This window comes from Choloepus didactylus, assembly GCF_015220235.1.
Source record: "Choloepus didactylus isolate mChoDid1 chromosome 25 unlocalized genomic scaffold, mChoDid1.pri SUPER_25_unloc1, whole genome shotgun sequence".
Lineage (NCBI taxonomy): Eukaryota > Metazoa > Chordata > Mammalia > Pilosa > Megalonychidae > Choloepus > Choloepus didactylus.
The window spans coordinates 5,932,897-5,949,836 of NW_023637606.1; the positions used below are offsets into that span (position 1 = coordinate 5,932,897).

Consider the following 16,940-nt stretch of genomic DNA (forward strand, 5'->3'; position numbering starts at 1 on the left):
TCACTGAGAATGTTTCTAGAGCATAGTCATGAAAGATTCAAATTGAAGCCTGGGGATACTGAGCAAATAATCTAGAATCCAAAAAGGGGGAGACTCAGCCCAGGGCCCGGGGACACCTTAGAACATGATTGAAAGCTCATTGGAAAGGAAAAGGGTCAAACAGGAGGCTTGGGTTGCTGGAGTTATGGTCTAGAACCCACAAGGTAGTGGGGAGAGGCTAAGATAAGGCCCTTTGTACTCAAGAACCAGGTCTAGAACCCACTAGTGAGACAGGGTGAGATTGGAGCCTGTTAGACCTGTGAACATGGTCTAGAACCCACCAGGAGGGGACAGGATCCCCGGTTATACCCAAGAGTAACCAAGAACATGGTCTAGAATACACCAGTGAGACAGGGTGGAGCCTGGTAGAAGTGGGAACATGGTCTAGAACACACCAGGGGGCAAGAGAGGTTCATGTAAGGCTCTAGGGTAATCAAGGAGCTAGTCTAGAACCCCCAGTGAGACACGGTGAGATTGGAGCCAGTTAAAACTAGGAACATGGTCTAGAACCATTGGGAGGGAGGGAAGCTCACACATAAACCTGGGCTCTGAGAACATGATCCAGACACCAGATGGGAGATAGTGGTACAGATCCCAGCTTGGAGCATCAAGAACATAGTCTGGAACCTACAGGTGGGCTCACAATTAAGAAAAAATGGATTTCTCCACACCAATCACCCTGGCTCGCGGGAAAGAACTGCCTCTCTGGGTTTCGCGGTCTCCTCCAGGAGGCCAGTGGGTGGTCAGAGAAGGTGGGATGCAGGTGTCAGGGTAGTGGGCCCACTTGCCTGGGTGGAGCCATAGCCGCCCCCGTAGTATCTCTGCTCGTTGAGCCAGCGCACGACAGCAGGGATAGAATCAAAGTCTTTGAGCAGCAGCAGTGCCAGGAGGGCATAGGACGTGGCCTCCACATTGTAGAGTTGCTGGCCGGGCTCCTCCCAACGGTTCTGTTCTGTAGAGAGGATTCCCCAGTGCTCACTGCTTTGTCCAGCCTGGGAATGGCTCAGAGGAAGCCGTTTTGAGGCAACCCTGGTGGCTGCCAGACCCAAACCAGAGCTCCCAGTGCTCAGGCGTCTTGGTTTGGCATTCTAGGCCTTCCATCTGCTTGCCTTGCTCTCCTCCCTCATCAACCTTCACCACTTCTGAATTCTGAATTTCACTCCCACTGAACTACAGGGAGGTTCCCTAAACTCGCTGCCCACTCTGATCTCTGAGCCTTTGCATATGCTTGGTCCCCTCTCCTTGGAGCACCTTTTCTCCATCCACTCCTAGTTCATTCTTTCCCATTCTGGAATGTTCAGCCTCAATGACACCCCCTCACTGAGTTGGGCACTTCCATCTGTCTATCAAAGCATCCTGTGCTTCTCCCATCCCAGCACATGACACTGTACAGCAAACTCCTGTTAACTCATCTCTTTTCTCAAGTGGAGGGTGATGATGGCAGGGGCTATGCCATGTTCACTGTTATGTCCCAGGTGCCTAAGAAAGTACCTATGGCAGAGATTGCCACCAAGAACCACTTCCTCCTCTTCCTGGGCACCCAGGGTGACGCCTTGGCAGGGAGGTGTGGCCGTGCGACTGAGTTCTGGGCAGTGAAATGTGCATGGCAGTGACAGGGCCCCTTCCATGTCTAGCACCAGCTCCCTTGCACAATCTTGCTGACTGTTTTCCCTTCTGCCTGGAAGCAGTGGATTCCGAGGCCCCAGTTGGCAAAGCTGCAAAACTGTAGAGGCTGGATCCCTGCATCACCCTTAGGAGGAGAGTGATCCACCAACTAGGAAAACCCACCACGTGCTGTTACACAGCAAGAAATAAACTTCCGTTGTGTTAAGCCACTTCAGCCTTGGGGAAGATATGCTACAGAAGCAAACCCAAACCTAACTGAAGTAGTGTCATCACTGCATCACTGGAAGCATTGATAGAACGCTCACTACCGGGTAGGCACTGGGCTACCATCTCTAGGGCATTATCTTATCTAATCCTAGTTACCCTTGAGGTAATGATAATATAATTAACAATGATACAGGCAATAAGGATATTACTGATACAGCTCTTATGATGTGCCAGACTCTGTTGTACCTGCATTACTCATTTTAATCTTCACAACCTCCCTATGATGTAGGTATCATTTTAAGAAGAGGGAAATAAGGCCCAGAGAGGTTAAGTGACTTGTACAAGTTCACACAGTGAAAATGTGGCAGAGTGGGATTTGAACTTAGGTTTGTCTGATGTCAGAGGCAATGTCCTTAACTACTCTGTCATAGCAAATGCTCAACATACTTGTTGAATGAAAGATGCAATGAACCATTATGTGTGGCTTACAGTAAGGATTTTACTTTGGAGCCATCCATTCCTGCTGGGCTTGAAGCTACCCATCTCAGCTCAATTTAGAACTATCCATGCCATCTTGACTTAGACCATTTCATCCTTGTTTGACTTAGAACCTTCCATCCCAAATCAGCTTGGACCCGCCCATTCCAGCTCAGATTGGAGCAGCTTGGAGCCGGCCATCCCACTTTGTGTTTGCCTCCCTCAAACCTCAACCGTGCATCCCTCTTACCTTTCAAAGCTGCCCCTCACCTGTGGCTGTGTTCAAAAATTTGTTGACGAGGTTGCCTTCCAGCTTGCCTAAGAGGGCCAGGGCGTAGCCGGCGATGGCCACGGTGTATGGTCTCCTCAAGTCCAGGTAGTTGGCTTCAAGGAAGTTTCCTGCCTTGTTGATGCTGCCCCCCAGGCTCTATAAGAGAGAATGTCAGATACCCCTGGTCAGTCACAGACAGCTGGTAAGGGTCACACAAGCACCACTGTGTGGGCACAAGAACACTTTCTGGCCTTGGACATTTCTGGCCATCTTCAATCTATTTTTGTGGATTTCCCAGACATTTTAGCCATCATGAGCTGCCTTGTTGCTGAATACTTGCTATGTGCCTCGAGCCGTCCATACACCCAGTGGTTTGCTGGTAAATGTTTAACAACCAGCTCTCAGATGGGAAGGGGTCTCCTTTATAGCAACTACCAATTTCTGTGGTGTAAATACTCCCACCATGGCCTATTCTTGCCAGTGTACATCACTGAACCCAAAATTGGGAAGAGATGCCCCAAATAGGCACTCACAAGCTACTATGAGCTAGATTCAGCACACCACTGTTTACTCTTCCAATCGTTACCATCATCATCATCATGTTCACTAGCTCTTACCATGGGCTAGTCATATACCCATTTATTTATCTTCAAAAAAATTGTATTATTTTTATCATCATCCCTACTGCACCAGTGAGAATACTGTTGCCCAAAGAAAGATATAGTGACTTTGCCAAGACTTCCAAATTAGTAAGTGGCAGAGCCAGGATACAAACCTGTGTCTCTGGGGTGGAGAAAAACATGATTTGTATTGTTGCTGATTTTTGTGGCAGATTTCAAGCTACCAAAGAGTGTAGAGTCAGGGAGAGATGTGCAATAGGACAGTGTCACATAGTACTTCTACCATACAGGTACAATGAACGTAAATAAATTCAAGAACATAGATAATGGTAAAGTGTAATAAAATAATGGTGAAGCGATATGTTATGAATGCTACCTTTGTTTTTAATGTAACTTATTAATTGTAATTTATATAATTTAATATTTAGTGATGATTTTATTTAATAACTACCTTGCAAAATTCTGGAAATTTAACAATTGGCTTTTACAAGCTGGTTCTAGTTGACCTTTGATTTGAGCCTAAGAAATCTAGTTCCACAGCCTGTTGCAACATTGCTGTTAATTGGAGGGTTCTAGAAACCAATCCTTTTGCCTGCTCAGTTGCTGCTCCTATGCTGACCCCTACTTTTGTAGGAATTGCCTTTCCATTTTTCCTTTCACAGAGCTACAGTGGAGGCAGCCATGTTTGCCCACTTCCTGGCTTCAGCTGATTGGTCCAGGGTTGGTCACCTGGCTCAGGCTGAGCCAATCAGAGTCCCTCCCTGGGGATCTGAAGGCTCCAGTCTTGGTCTGCTCCTTTTCCCAAGGAATGCAGCCATGTTCTTCCCCACAGGCTAGAGAACAGGGAAAGTTGAATTACTGAGCAACAAGGGAATGAAGGACTAGGGGAGAGGGGCAAAGTGTCCCGGCAGAGTCCCTGAGGCCTGGCTTCTTCTCCACCCTTGATAAATCCTTGGCTCTTTGAAATAAATCCCTCCATCTATTTTTACTTAAGGTCACTTGTGTGTCATATCTAGTACAATTCAGAGAACTCCCTCAAAATATAAAGATTTCTATCCCCATTTTATACTTGGGAGTACTGATGCTCAGTGAGGAGTGCCCTGCCAGAAGTCATCCAACGACTTCCTAGAAGAGTCAGGATTTGAATTCAGACCTGTCTGACCCCACAGCTTTAGTGCAATCTCTCAAATTAGCAAATTTTGAACCAGAAAGGCATGATCCCTCTTAGGTATCAGACGTAACACTCCTGTGTTTGTTCCTCTCTTCTCTTGTCCCCCTCCCCTTCATCTCTCCTTGGGGTCCTGAGGAGGGAGAATCAGCTCACTCAGGTGGAGATCCTGGGCTCCCAAAATGGGAAGTTAAAGGTCAAACAACAAACTCCCAAAACTGGAGGAGAAAGCAGGTGGAGTGGTTATAGACTGTCAGGAGACCATCTGTCTAAGCTTCTCTGATTCCAAACCAAAATCAGAGATAAAACCAGAGGAAAAGCAATGAGTCAACATTTTCAGTCATTCCGGTTTGCAGTCATGGACTCCTATGTAAATCTCCTGAAAGTGATCCTGGATGAAGGAAATAGTCTTGATTTTTCTTTAGCTCTCTGTACTGAGTTTTCCTTAAAGAAGCAGCAAAGATACAAATATACCGATCATATAGGAGGGATGCAGAAAACAGGCAAAAGGGTCATTTGTTGAAATTGGCCAAAACTCTCCAAAAATGGTAAAGGAGGCAGAAAAGACCTGATTTTTTACTTTTTTGTGTCTCAGTTTCCTTGTCTGTAAAGTGGGGATAATGAGAGTCAACTACTTCGTATTATCTGTTACAAGGATGATGTGACTTAAATGTGTGCGAAACTCTTGGATGACCCCCAGTAAGTGTTCCATAAACATCAGGTATTTTTTTTAGCTGCTGTGGTGACTGTTAATGTGATCGAGATGTCTGGAAATTGTCAGAATGCAAGCAGCCACCTGATCTTCCAAGGTGGACATGCCTAGGGTAGTGGGATAGGGTGTGAAGAGTTGGGGGAGAGGTGATGGGGGTCACTTACATTGACCTGCCCTTCACAAATATCTTTAGCCTCCTGCAGCGCGATGAGAACGAAGGCCGTGAGGGACATATCTTTCTCTGCGGCATTCTTGAATCCACCCTGGGGTGAGGAGCAGGAAGCAAGGATTGCATCACCAGTGTTTTCCCACATGCCCACCAAACCCTGCAGAACCAAGGGGTGGGCTGGGTCCTTCCCCAGTGGCTCCCCCAGGAGGGGCCAAATCCTTTAATATTCATCCATTTGTTCATTCTTCAAGTATTTGGGGAGAGTCAAGGTGTTGGCACAATGGTGGACAAAAACCAGGGTCTGCACAGGCCGATGGAGAGAACTGGGCAGGGAAGGGTGAGTGCATCTATCTCTCTTCCCCAGTCGGTCCTGAATCTCTGCTGCTTACAATCATTTCTTGGTGTATCACGGGCCCATCCTCTTGGAAGACACCGTCGGGCTTCTGCTTCTCCAGGATCAGCCATTTGACCGCCCCACAGAGGACCTGGGAGTCGATGGCGATGAGGTTGGCGGCCAGAGAGAAGACCTTGACCACGTAGGCGGTCAGCCTGCGAGCACAGAGCAGAGCCGGGGCCGGTCAGCCAATCAGCTCCAGGATCTACAGAGTGTCACCCGAGCCAGCCAATGAATAGACAGGGGCGGGGCCTGAGGCAGGTTCAAGGCCCACCGCCCTCATGGTTTTGCAGTTTTCCCCTCCCAGGGCTCAGGACCTAGCCTTGCATGCAATTGTTGCTTAATGAGGTCCCTCGGCCTGCCAGCGCCTGACTGCACGTGGAGGGTCCAGGGTGGTCGCTCACAGGCCTGTCTAGGAGAGCCTGGGCTGGACCCCGCCAGGTCCGGATCCAATCCCTGCTCAGAAGCAGCGGGCCTGGGGCTGTCCCGGGGACTCACCAGGTGCTGGGCGCGCGGCTCAGGAAGGCCGCGTAGGCGGAGCTGGGCTGTCTGAAGGCCAGCTGCTGAGTGTACCCTGCAGGGAAGGGACAGTGTCACCTGAGGGAGGGGATGTTGAGAGGAAGGGGTGGCTGATGTGGGTAAGGGAGAGGGGAGTGGCGGAGGTTTCAAAAAGAAGGGAGTTTTAGAGAGAGGGGAGGGTTGGAGGAAGGGTCCACCGAGGACAGAGAGCTCAGAGGCGGGGCTCAGAGGGGTGCAGGGGTGTCAGATGGAGAGACGTTCGCAGAGGGGAATGGGGGCCTCAAAAAGGGGAGGAAGCTCAAAGAGGAGCTCAAGGGGCATGGGGTCTCGGAGAGGGGAGAGAGGGGTCCCTGGGGGTGGGGGGGGACACCCCAGAGAGGGCTCAGAGAGGGGAAGGGAAGGGTCTCAGGGCGGAGGGAGCTCAGCACTCAGAGGAGGCGCGGCGCCCACCCTTCTTGATGAGCTCCAAGGCGTTCTGTCGCTTCTCCAGGCCGAACTTGTCCCACTGTTCTGTGTGGTCCAGATAGTGCACGGCGATGACCGTGGGCGTCATGCCGATCATATTCTGCTCCCCGCAGCCCGAGGGCGTCACGATGAGGTGCTTCAGCCGCTCCGCGTCAATGGCATCCTCTGCCATCTGGGCCACAGGGGTCCCTGAGGACGGGCAGGGGGATGGCGCTCAAGCCACATAACTCCATGGGGTGAGAAGGGCCAGGCCGCCCCCAGCCGGGCCAAGGGGTCCAGGGGCAGCTGGGGGCTGGGGGATGTGATTGAGGGGGACCCACAGAACTGCTAAGTAGCAGATAGCTGGTACCAGGATCCTTTCGTTTCACATCAGTGCAAAATCATTCCAGTAACAGGGTCATTAAAACTTATATAGCAATTAATATAACGCCCTAGAGTATCTCATTTAATCCTCACAACAAGTCTTTGAGGTAGATACTGTTATTTGCCCCATATCTCAGATGAGGAGTTCAAGGCATCAAGAGAGGAATTTGCCAAAAGCCCCAGAGCTCACTGATTGCAAAGCCCCTTCCCAGCATCTTCTCACCCAGGCCCGGGCAATTAGCTCCAGAATGTCTGCTTTTGTACTGCATTGCTTCTCATTTAAACTTCTGTATTAGCAAAAGCTATTTGCTGAGCTAAATACTGCTCAGTCTTCTATATAACAGATCAAGGAGAGGCTGTTCTAGTTCAAGTGGAGACAGGTGCATGGGTTAAAGGCCCTGGAAGTACATGGCACTCAGCTGGCCTTGGGGGACAGCACAACCCCCCCCCCCACCTTCCTGGGCTCAAGGGGTTGGGGCCAAGGGGGCTTCACCTTGCAGGAGGATCTTGGTCTCCAGCTCCGTGTCCGGGACTTGGTCACTGAGGTCTGCGGCCTGGACCTCCTCTCTCTGTACTCCATCTGCAGGGGACGTGGGAGACCCAGATCGCACTCTCACCCCATGCTCTGCATCCCCATGTCGGCCAGGCCCCCACCCCCTCTCCTGAGGCCGACTCACTTTGGCCAAGGTTAACTGGATCCAGTGTGCGAACAGCCACAGTTTTGTTGACTCTCATTCCTTCTGGCTGCAAGGAAGAGTCAGGTGAATAAAAGGACAGACAGACACAGAGAAAGACAGACACACAGGCAGGTAGTCAGCAGGGTACCATTCCAGTACAGGTCTGATGGCATTTGAATCTGGCTCTGCCACTTTCTAGCTGTGCAACAGGGAGCCAGTGACTTAACCTCTCTGTGCATCAGCATCCCCCCCCTTATGAGGAGGCAACACAAATGCCTACCTCAAGTGTGGTTGTGCAGATTCATGCCAAAATTATAAGTTAATAACAAAATAATAAAACCTTCTGGGATTTTCACATGTTCTTGGGCATATAACGTGTTAACCCATTTAATCCCATGACAACCCAATAGCTTATCACCCCCATCTTCTAGATGGAGAAACAGAGGTACAAAGAGGCTAAGTCTTTTATTCAAGGTCATGCAGCTAGTACAGTAGAACTGGGGTTTAAACCCATGTGGTCTGGCTCCAGAGACTGGGCTGTTTTTTTGTTTGTTTGTTTGTTTTAATGTACAAGAATAATTATTCTAATATCGCTCCTAGAATCAAGAAAATTTAAAACACCCTGAATTCACTTCAATAGGCAAATATGTGGATACTTGTGGTTCTCTTTTAAAAAAAGTTTTTAATTAATTTTACTTAAAAATTTCCAAAATTTATAGTCTATACCCACCCAGTAATAGCTCCCTTTCGCCCCTCCCCCATCCCTTGGTAACCTCTAATCTACTTTCTGTCGGAGTCTGTGTTTTTACCTATTGCCTTTCAAACGTCTCGTAAATAAAACCATGTGTATGAAGGACTTAACACAGTAGTTGTGTCATAGCAAGTGCTCAATAAATAGGCACTAGCTGAATCACTATTAAAGGCCCAGCTCAGCCCCATATCTTTGTCTGCAGAAAACCGCCCCCTGGTGGACAGCTGCTGCATTTGCCCTTCCCAAACCCATTCTTTTCCCTGATAACACCACCCTACATTTTCCTCCAAGGGTGAATTGATAAATGTTTAACAACCAGAAAGAAAAGCCCCTGATTTATAGCACTGACAGTTTCCATGGTGTAAATATTCCCACCAAAATTGATTTCAAGCTACCAACATGCCTGAGAAGGGAGTTAGGAAGAAGTGAGTTCTCCTTGCTAGTTCAATCAGGCCCCAGCACACCAATGGGTTTTTTCTCCTACTGGTTTCCTTCCATTGAAGCCAGGAAAGTAAAATTGTGATCATTTCTGCTTTTGGTAGAAGTAGAATATTTAAACTCCAAATAACAGTGCAGCTTTAATACACCTACTTCTCGGTGTTTCAGTATTTTTCAACTACTTTAACATTCTGGAAAAAAAATAAGCATTTTTTTTTTTTTTTAAAGAAAAGCATGAGAACACGTGTGGGGTGCTCATTTTTCCTTTTGCCTTAGGCTCTGATTGTCAGATCTCATCTGTATTTAAAATTTTGATATTTTAATCCTCATGGATTTGGGTGCCTCAATTTGGATTTTATGATGCATCTAAAATTTTGTGCCCCAGGTGAGTGCCTCACTTGCTTCACCCTAATCCGGGCCCAGCTTCCAACTTTGAGTACCCTTAAGCTTGGTAAGCTGCGGGCACTGGGATTTTTAGTTTCTCAAGAGCCTGGGTCTCCAAGATGGGCGACAGGACAGAGAGGGGGTGCCTTCCGTGAAGGACGGGAAGCAGCAGGGCTCCCAAGGACTCACCACGACCCTCAGGATCTTCTTCACACCGTCGCTAATGAAGTGGTTGTAGACGGCGGCCTTGACCTCCACCTCCTGCAAGCCCAGCTTTAGGGGCACGATGACAAAAGGTACAGGCAGGGAGGACTTGGGCGGGACGATCAGGGTCTGTTGGTGGCGCTTCTTGGCCGTGGCCAGGCTGCAGAAGGCCGGGTTGTAGAGCATTTCCACGCGCACCTGCCAGGGGGCATGGGAGGCGGGTCAGGGGAGAGCGCACCAGACGCCACCTCCAGGACCCGCTCAGGCCTCCGCCGCCCCACCCCCCGCCCGAGGACCCACCTTGAGCTCCTGATTCTCGCGGTAGTTGTAGAGGACAGCTCGGATCTCCACCTGCTCGTTGCGCACCACGGAGTAAGGTAACCGCAGGTCGATAAAGAAGTCCTGCATCACCGTGACCTCGTAGGGGTCTGCCACGCAGATCCCTGCCCGGGCGGGGACAGAGCGCGGAGTGTCAGGGGCAGGGGCCGGGCAGGGCGCGCGGGGCCGCGGGGCCCCTGAGTTCCTGCGCTCCCAGGGCCTCAGTCACCACCTGCACCGGGAGCTATCCCCGGCTCCATCAGGGACTAAATGGTGCCGATGAAGATAAAATCACCAATGGCAGTGGCGTTCCCAAGTTACTCTTATTTAAAGATTTCCACTTTCTCTGTAGTGCTCTTCATAGGTAGATGCGTAAAGAGGAAGACAGCAAGGGTGTGGAAGGGTCCGCTCCTGTCCCCTGTGGCCACTGACCACTTGAAATGAAGCCAGTGCGACTGGGAACTGTATGTCTACATTCATTTAATTTTAGTTAAATTAGATTTCAACTGAAGAACAGACGCCCTTAGTGAATATATTAAAAACTAGACTTTAAAAAGGCGAATTTAATGCTTTATGAATTCTCTGATTCTAAAAAAAAAAAAAAAAAAAAAAAACATACAGAGGCTCAATTCGACATTTGGAACAACTTTGGTAGACGAATCTACTTTTCCATTTGTGAATTTTATGAAGTCAAATACAGATCAAAGTATTCCTGGTGAAAATTTGGCATCCAAATAGAGAAGTGTTGGAAGTGTAAAATATGCACTGGAGTTCAAAGACTTAGTACAAAAGTGTAAAATACCTCATTACTATTAAATAAATATTAAATCTTATAGATATATTATTGAAACATTAATGTGATACTGGTTTTGCAAATTTGGCAAAATGTTGACGTAATATTTTCAATAAAAGGGGTTAAACAAAATATTGAGGAACAGAGACGTTAAGTGTCCTGCCTAAGGTCACACAGCCACCCAGAGAGGGACCAGGGGTTTGAACCCAGGCACTTAGTCTCAAGAAGCTTAACCCAACTGAACCATATTGGAGCTCGAAGCAAAAGGGAAAATGTGCACCCAATATACGTGTCATTTGAAGGTATCCCTCGTTCAACAAAAACTGTCAAAGGTGGCAATTTAGTTGAAAACAAAATAAGCGAACAAACAGAATTTGTATATAATATAGATGGGATAGCTTTCCTTATAAGCAGGAAAGTAAAATTATAATAAATTCTGGTTTGCATGTAAATACAATATTTAAACTTCATGCTGTGAGCTTTTTAATGTTTCCCTATTTTTCAACCACTTTAACAATCCAGATGAAAAGTAATCATATATATATATAGTGTATGTATATACATATAGTATAGTGTATATATAGGCTATATAGAGGCAAGTCTTTACATTTTTGATATTTCTTCAAAATGGGTTTTTTACATCCATTCTGATTTTTAGAAATATTGCATTAAAATGTCACTTATCTCAACGGCTGTTTTTTGGTGCCCCCTGAAATTTTGCCCACCAAGCTAGTGCCTCACTCTCCTCACCCCAGTCCCTGCCCAGCCTTAGACCATCCCCCTTTGGCCAGGGCTCTCCAGGTGCCCACATGGACTGAGTGCTGGTGGGGGAGCAGGTGTGCAGGGAAGAGATCACCCTCTGTCCACCTGGTCACCTGTCACAATCTGACCACCGATGTTTCAATTGGGTATTTCACACTGCTTCCCGTGTATCTTTTCTTAATCGTTTTCCCCACTATCATGTCGACACTGCCCTTTAATGGTTTCTGTGGTTGCAACAGCACCGAGAATGTATCCCCTGTGGGCCAGCCTGGGTCTCCTCTGTAGTCACCAGGGGACAGGTGTCAGCCACCAAGACAGGGGATCTGTCGGGATGGAATGAGGAACCCCCAGGGCCCCAGGGCCCTGCCTCCCAGGGATGGGACCGCCACCCTCCCTCACCTTTCTTGTCAGACAAGCTCACGGCCAGAACCTCCCAGGTGGTGATGGAGTCCTTCAAGAACACGTTCATGATCTTCGTGGAGATTCTGGGTACAGGAGAGGAGGGGACATTAGGGGAAGACATCGGTGGGGAGGGGGCTGGTGGGCAGGGCCCCAAGGGACCTGTTGCAGGGAGCTGGGTGGGGGGCACATGTGGGCAGCCCAAATGCTGATCTTCCAGGTTGAGCTGCAATTCCAGGAAAGGGAAGAGGGCCAAAAGGTTGGGGTCTGCAAGTTAAGGGGAAGGGGCTGGAGTGACGATGAAAGAGGAACCTGGTACCCCTCCCGGGTAGGCATGGGGTTGAAGTGGGAGGGATCCCAGCTGTACCCATTTTTTGCTGGTTCTTTCAACTCCTCTATGGTCCACAGCCAGCTCTCAGGGAACTGGCTCCGAGAAATGATGTCTTCTTCTGGGATTATCTCTTCATCCAGGTCACCTGATGGACCATCTTGGGTTAGAACAGACCCACTTCTCCCTTGCCCCTTTCGATTCCCAGCCTTTGCAGTCCTGGAAGGATTCCCAGCAGAGAAACCCACTCAGGGCCATATGTCCACTTTCAGGGACCCAACACACTTTTGCTTCCCTCCATAAAAAAATCTAAAAAATTAAATTTTATGCCGGCATTGGTGTAAAGATGAGTATAATCCAAGCTGGATTATATTCATTTATTCCCCATGATTTTCAAAGGAATGCAAACATTTTCATGGGCCCTGGGCACTGTCATATCCCACTGGAGCTGATGATGCTGAACATAGCCAGGTGACTTGAGGGCTTCCGCGTCCTAACTGAGGCCACGGAGAGGTGGTGGCCTTCAAAATGCCAGCTTGACTTCACTAGCAAATAAAACCCGACCAAAATAGAAATCATCCCTAATCTGGGCTTTTCTCAGAGATACTGATTGAACTTCTTAGGTGTTGGAGTACTGGAAGAAATAATTTAAAAAAGGGAAAAGGAAACAAACAAAAATGATGGGCAAGTCGCTGCTGCAGCTTAGAGAGGAATGTCCTGGGAGAAAGCCATCTTGGAACCAGAACTCTAGAGCAGACGCCAGCCACATGCCTTCCCAGCTAACAAAGGTTTTCCGGACGCCATTGGCCATCCTCCAGTGAAGATAATCTTACAAGAATTTGGTCCCAGAAAATAAAGGAAAGATAGTGATACCTAGAAAGAAGAAAAGTGTGCATCCACATCCCTGAGGTTGGCAGTAAGAATGGGAGAGAGGAGGCGGGGCAAGATGGCAGACTGGTGAGCTGTATGCTTTAGTTACTCCTCCAGGAAAGTAGGTAAAAAGCCAGGAACTGCGTGGACTGGACACCACAGAGCAATCTGTCTTTGGGCATACTTCATACAACACTCATGAAAACGTGGAACTGCTGAGATCAGCGAAATCTGTAAGTTTTTGCGGCCAGGGGACCCGCGCCCCTCCCTGCCAGGCTCAGTCCCGGGGGAGGAGGGGCTGTCAGCTCCAGGAAGGAGAAGGGAGAATTGCAGTGGCTGCTCTTACCGGAAACTCATTCTACTGATTCAAACTCCAACCATAGATAGACTGAGGCCAGACACCAGAGACTCTGAGAGCAGCCAGCCCAGCAGAGAGGAGACAGGCATAGAAAAAAAACAACACGAAAAACTCCAAAATAAAAGCAGAGGATTTTTGGAGTTCTGGTGAACACAGAAAGGGGAAGGGCGGAGATCAGGCCTTGAGGCGCGTATGCAAATCCCGAAGCAAGGCTGATCTCTCTGCCCTGGGCACCTTTCCTTAATGGCCCTGGTTGCTTTGTCTATTAGCATTTCAATAACCCATTAGATCTCTGAGGAGGGCCGTTTTTTTTTTTTTTTTTTTTTTTTTTAAATCCTTTTTGCTTTTTCTAAAACAATTACTCTAAGAAGCTCAATACAGAAAGCTTCAAAGAATTGAAATTTGGGCACGTCAAGTCAAGAGCAGAACTAAGAGAGCTTTGAGACAAAAGGCAATAATCCAGTGGCTGAGAAAATTCACTAAACAACACAACTTCCCAAGAAAAGGGGGGGTGTCCGCTCACAGCCACCATCCTGGTGGACAGGAAACACTCCTGCCCATCGCCAGCCCCATAGCCCAGAGCTGCCCCAGACAACCCAGTGTGACGGAAGTGCTTCAAATAACAGGCACACACCACAAAACTGGGCGTGGACATTAGCCTTCCCTGCAACCTCAGCTGAATGTCCCAGAGCTGGGAAGGGGGAGCAGTGTGAATTAACAGAGCCCCATTCAGCCATCATTTGAGCAGACTGGGAGCCTCCCAACACAGCCCAGCAGCCCAGAACTGCCCTGGGGGGACGGCACTCACCTGCGACATAGCACAGTCATCCCTCAACAGAGGACCCGGGGTGCACAGCCTGGAAGAGGGGCCCACTTGCAAGTCTCAGGAGCCATACGCCAATACCAAAGACTTGTGGGTCAGTGGCAGAGACAAACTGTGGCAGGACTGAACTGAAGGATTAGACTATTGCAGTAGCTTTAAAACTCTAGGATCATCAGGGAGATTTGATTGTTAGGGCCACCCCCCCTCCCCGACTGCCCAGAAACACGCCCCACATACAGGGCAGGCAACACCAACTACACACGCAAGCTTGGGACACCAATTGGGCCCCACAAGACTCACTCCCCCACTCACCAAAAAGGCTAAGCAGGGGAGATCTGGCTTGTGGAGAACAGGTGGCTCGTGGACGCCACCTGCTGGTTAGTTAGAGAAAGTGTACTCCACGAAGCTGTAGATCTGATAAATTAGAGATAAGGACTTCAACTGGTCTACAATCCCTAAAAGAACCCTATCAAGGTCAGCAAATGCCACGAGGCCAAAAACAACAGAAAATTATAAAGCATATGAAAAAACCAGACGATATGGATAACCCAAGCCCAAGCACCCAAATCAAAAGACCAGAAGAGACACACCTAGAGCAGCTACTCAAAGAACTAAAGATGAACAATGAGACCCTAGTACGGGATATGAAGGAAATCAAGAAGACCCTAGAAGAGCATAAAGAAGACATTGCAAGACTAAATAAAAAAATGGATGATCTTATGGAAATTAAAGAAACTGTTGACCAAATTAAAAAGATTCTGGACACTCATAGTACAAGACTAGAGGAAGTTGAACAACGAATCAGTGACCTGGAAGATGATAGAATGGAAAATGAAAACATAAAAGAAAGAATGGGGAAAAAAATTGAAAAACTCGAAATGGACCTCAGGGATATGATAGATAATATGAAACGTCCGAATATAAGACTCATTGGTGTCCCAGAAGGGGAAGAAAAGGGTAAAGGTCTAGGAAGAGTATTCAAAGAAATTGTTGGGGAAAACTTCCCAAATCTTCTAAACAACATAAATACACAAATCATAAATGCTCAGCGAACTCCAAATAGAATAAATCCAAAAAAACCCACTCCGAGACATATACTGATCACACTGTCAAACATAGAAGAGAAGGAGCAAGTTCTGAAAGCAGCAAGAGAAAAGCAATTCACCACATACAAAGGAAACAGCATAAGACTAAGTAGTGACTACTCAGCAGCCACCATGGAGGCGAGAAGGCAGTGGCACGATATATTTAAAATTCTGAGAGAGAGGAATTTCCAGCCAAGAATACTTTATCCAGCAAAGCTCTCCTTCAAATTTGAGGGAGAGCTTAAATTTTTCACAGACAAAGAAATGCTGAGAGAATTTGCTAACAAGAGACCTGCCCTACTGGAGATACTAAAGGGAGCCCTACAGACAGAGAAACAAAGACAGGACAGAGAGACTTGGAGAAAGGTTCAGTACTAAAGAGATTCGGTATGGGTACAATAAAGGATATTAATAGAGAGAGGGAAAAATATGGCAAACATAATCCAAAGGATAAGATGGCCGATTCAAGAAATGCCTTCACGGTTATAACGTTGAATGTAAATGGATTAAACTCCCCAATTAAAAGATATAGATTCGCAGAATGGATCAAAAAAAATGAATCATCAATATGTTGCATACAAGAGACTCATCTTAGACACAGGGACACAAAGAAACTGAAAGTGAAAGGATGGAAAAAAATATTTCATGCAAGCTACAGCCAAAAGAAAGCAGGTGTAGCAATATTAATCTCAGATAAAATAGACTTCAAATGCAGGGATGTTTTGAGAGACAAAGAAGGCCACTACATACTAATAAAAGGGGCAATTCAGCAAGAAGAAATAACAATCGTAAATGTCTATGCACCCAATCAAGGTGCCACAAAATACATGAGAGAAACATTGGCAAAACTAAAGGAAGCAATTGATGTTTCCACAATAATTGTGGGAGACTTCAACACATCACTCTCTCCTATAGATAGATCAACCAGACAGAAGACCAATAAGGAAATTGAAAACCTAAACAATCTGATAAATGAATTAGATTTAACAGACATCTACAGGACATTACATCCCAAATCAACAGGATACACATACTTTTCTAGTGCTCACGGAACTTTCTCCAGAATAGATCATATGCTGGGACATAAAACAAGCCTCAATAAATTTAAAAAGTTTGAAATTATTCAAAGCACATTCTCTGACCACAATGGAATACAATTAGAAGTCAATAACCATCAGAGACTTAGAAAATTCACAAATACCTGGAGGTTAAACAACACACTCCTAAACAATCAGTGGGTTAAAGAAGAAATAGCAAGAGAAATTGCTAAATATATAGAGACGAATGAAAATGAGACCACAACATACCAAAACCTATGGGATGCAGCAAAAGCAGTGCTAAGGGGGAAATTTATAGCACTAAACGCATATATTAAAAAGGAAGAAAGAGCCAAAATCAAAGAACTAATGGATCAACTGAAGAAGCTAGAAAATGAACAGCAAACCAATCCTAAACCAAGTAGAAGAAAAGAAATAACAAGGATTAAAGCAGAAATAAATGACATAGAGAACAAAAAAACAATAGAAAGGATAAATATCACCAAAAGTTGGTTCTTTGAGAAGATCAACAAGATTGACAAGCCCCTAGCTAGACTGACAAAATCAAAAAGAGAGAAGACCCATATAAACAAAATAATGAATGAAAAAGGTGACATAACTGCAGATCCTGAAGAAATTAAAAAAAAAAAAAAAAAAAAAAAAAAAAATGATGGGCAGGTTTC

The 16,940-nt window shown here is 46.9% G+C and overlaps 1 protein-coding gene across 1 annotated transcript in view; it reads right to left on the bottom strand.

Annotated features, from left to right (window-relative positions):
* LOC119525362 (complement C3-like) overlaps nucleotides 1-16,940 on the bottom strand; it is a 34,458-nt gene that overhangs the window by 6,377 nt on the left and 11,141 nt on the right. Inside the window, exons 18-29 of the mRNA XM_037824039.1 lie at nucleotides 12,124-12,232; nucleotides 11,757-11,842; nucleotides 9,785-9,927; nucleotides 9,470-9,682; nucleotides 7,708-7,774; nucleotides 7,524-7,610; nucleotides 6,653-6,856; nucleotides 6,182-6,257; nucleotides 5,679-5,838; nucleotides 5,285-5,383; nucleotides 2,620-2,776; nucleotides 828-991 (exon numbers count right to left, since the gene is read on the bottom strand). Coding sequence (XP_037679967.1) covers nucleotides 828-991; nucleotides 2,620-2,776; nucleotides 5,285-5,383; nucleotides 5,679-5,838; nucleotides 6,182-6,257; nucleotides 6,653-6,856; nucleotides 7,524-7,610; nucleotides 7,708-7,774; nucleotides 9,470-9,682; nucleotides 9,785-9,927; nucleotides 11,757-11,842; nucleotides 12,124-12,232 — 1,565 coding nt within the window. The remainder of the gene's footprint in view (nucleotides 1-827; nucleotides 992-2,619; nucleotides 2,777-5,284; nucleotides 5,384-5,678; nucleotides 5,839-6,181; nucleotides 6,258-6,652; nucleotides 6,857-7,523; nucleotides 7,611-7,707; nucleotides 7,775-9,469; nucleotides 9,683-9,784; nucleotides 9,928-11,756; nucleotides 11,843-12,123; nucleotides 12,233-16,940) is intronic.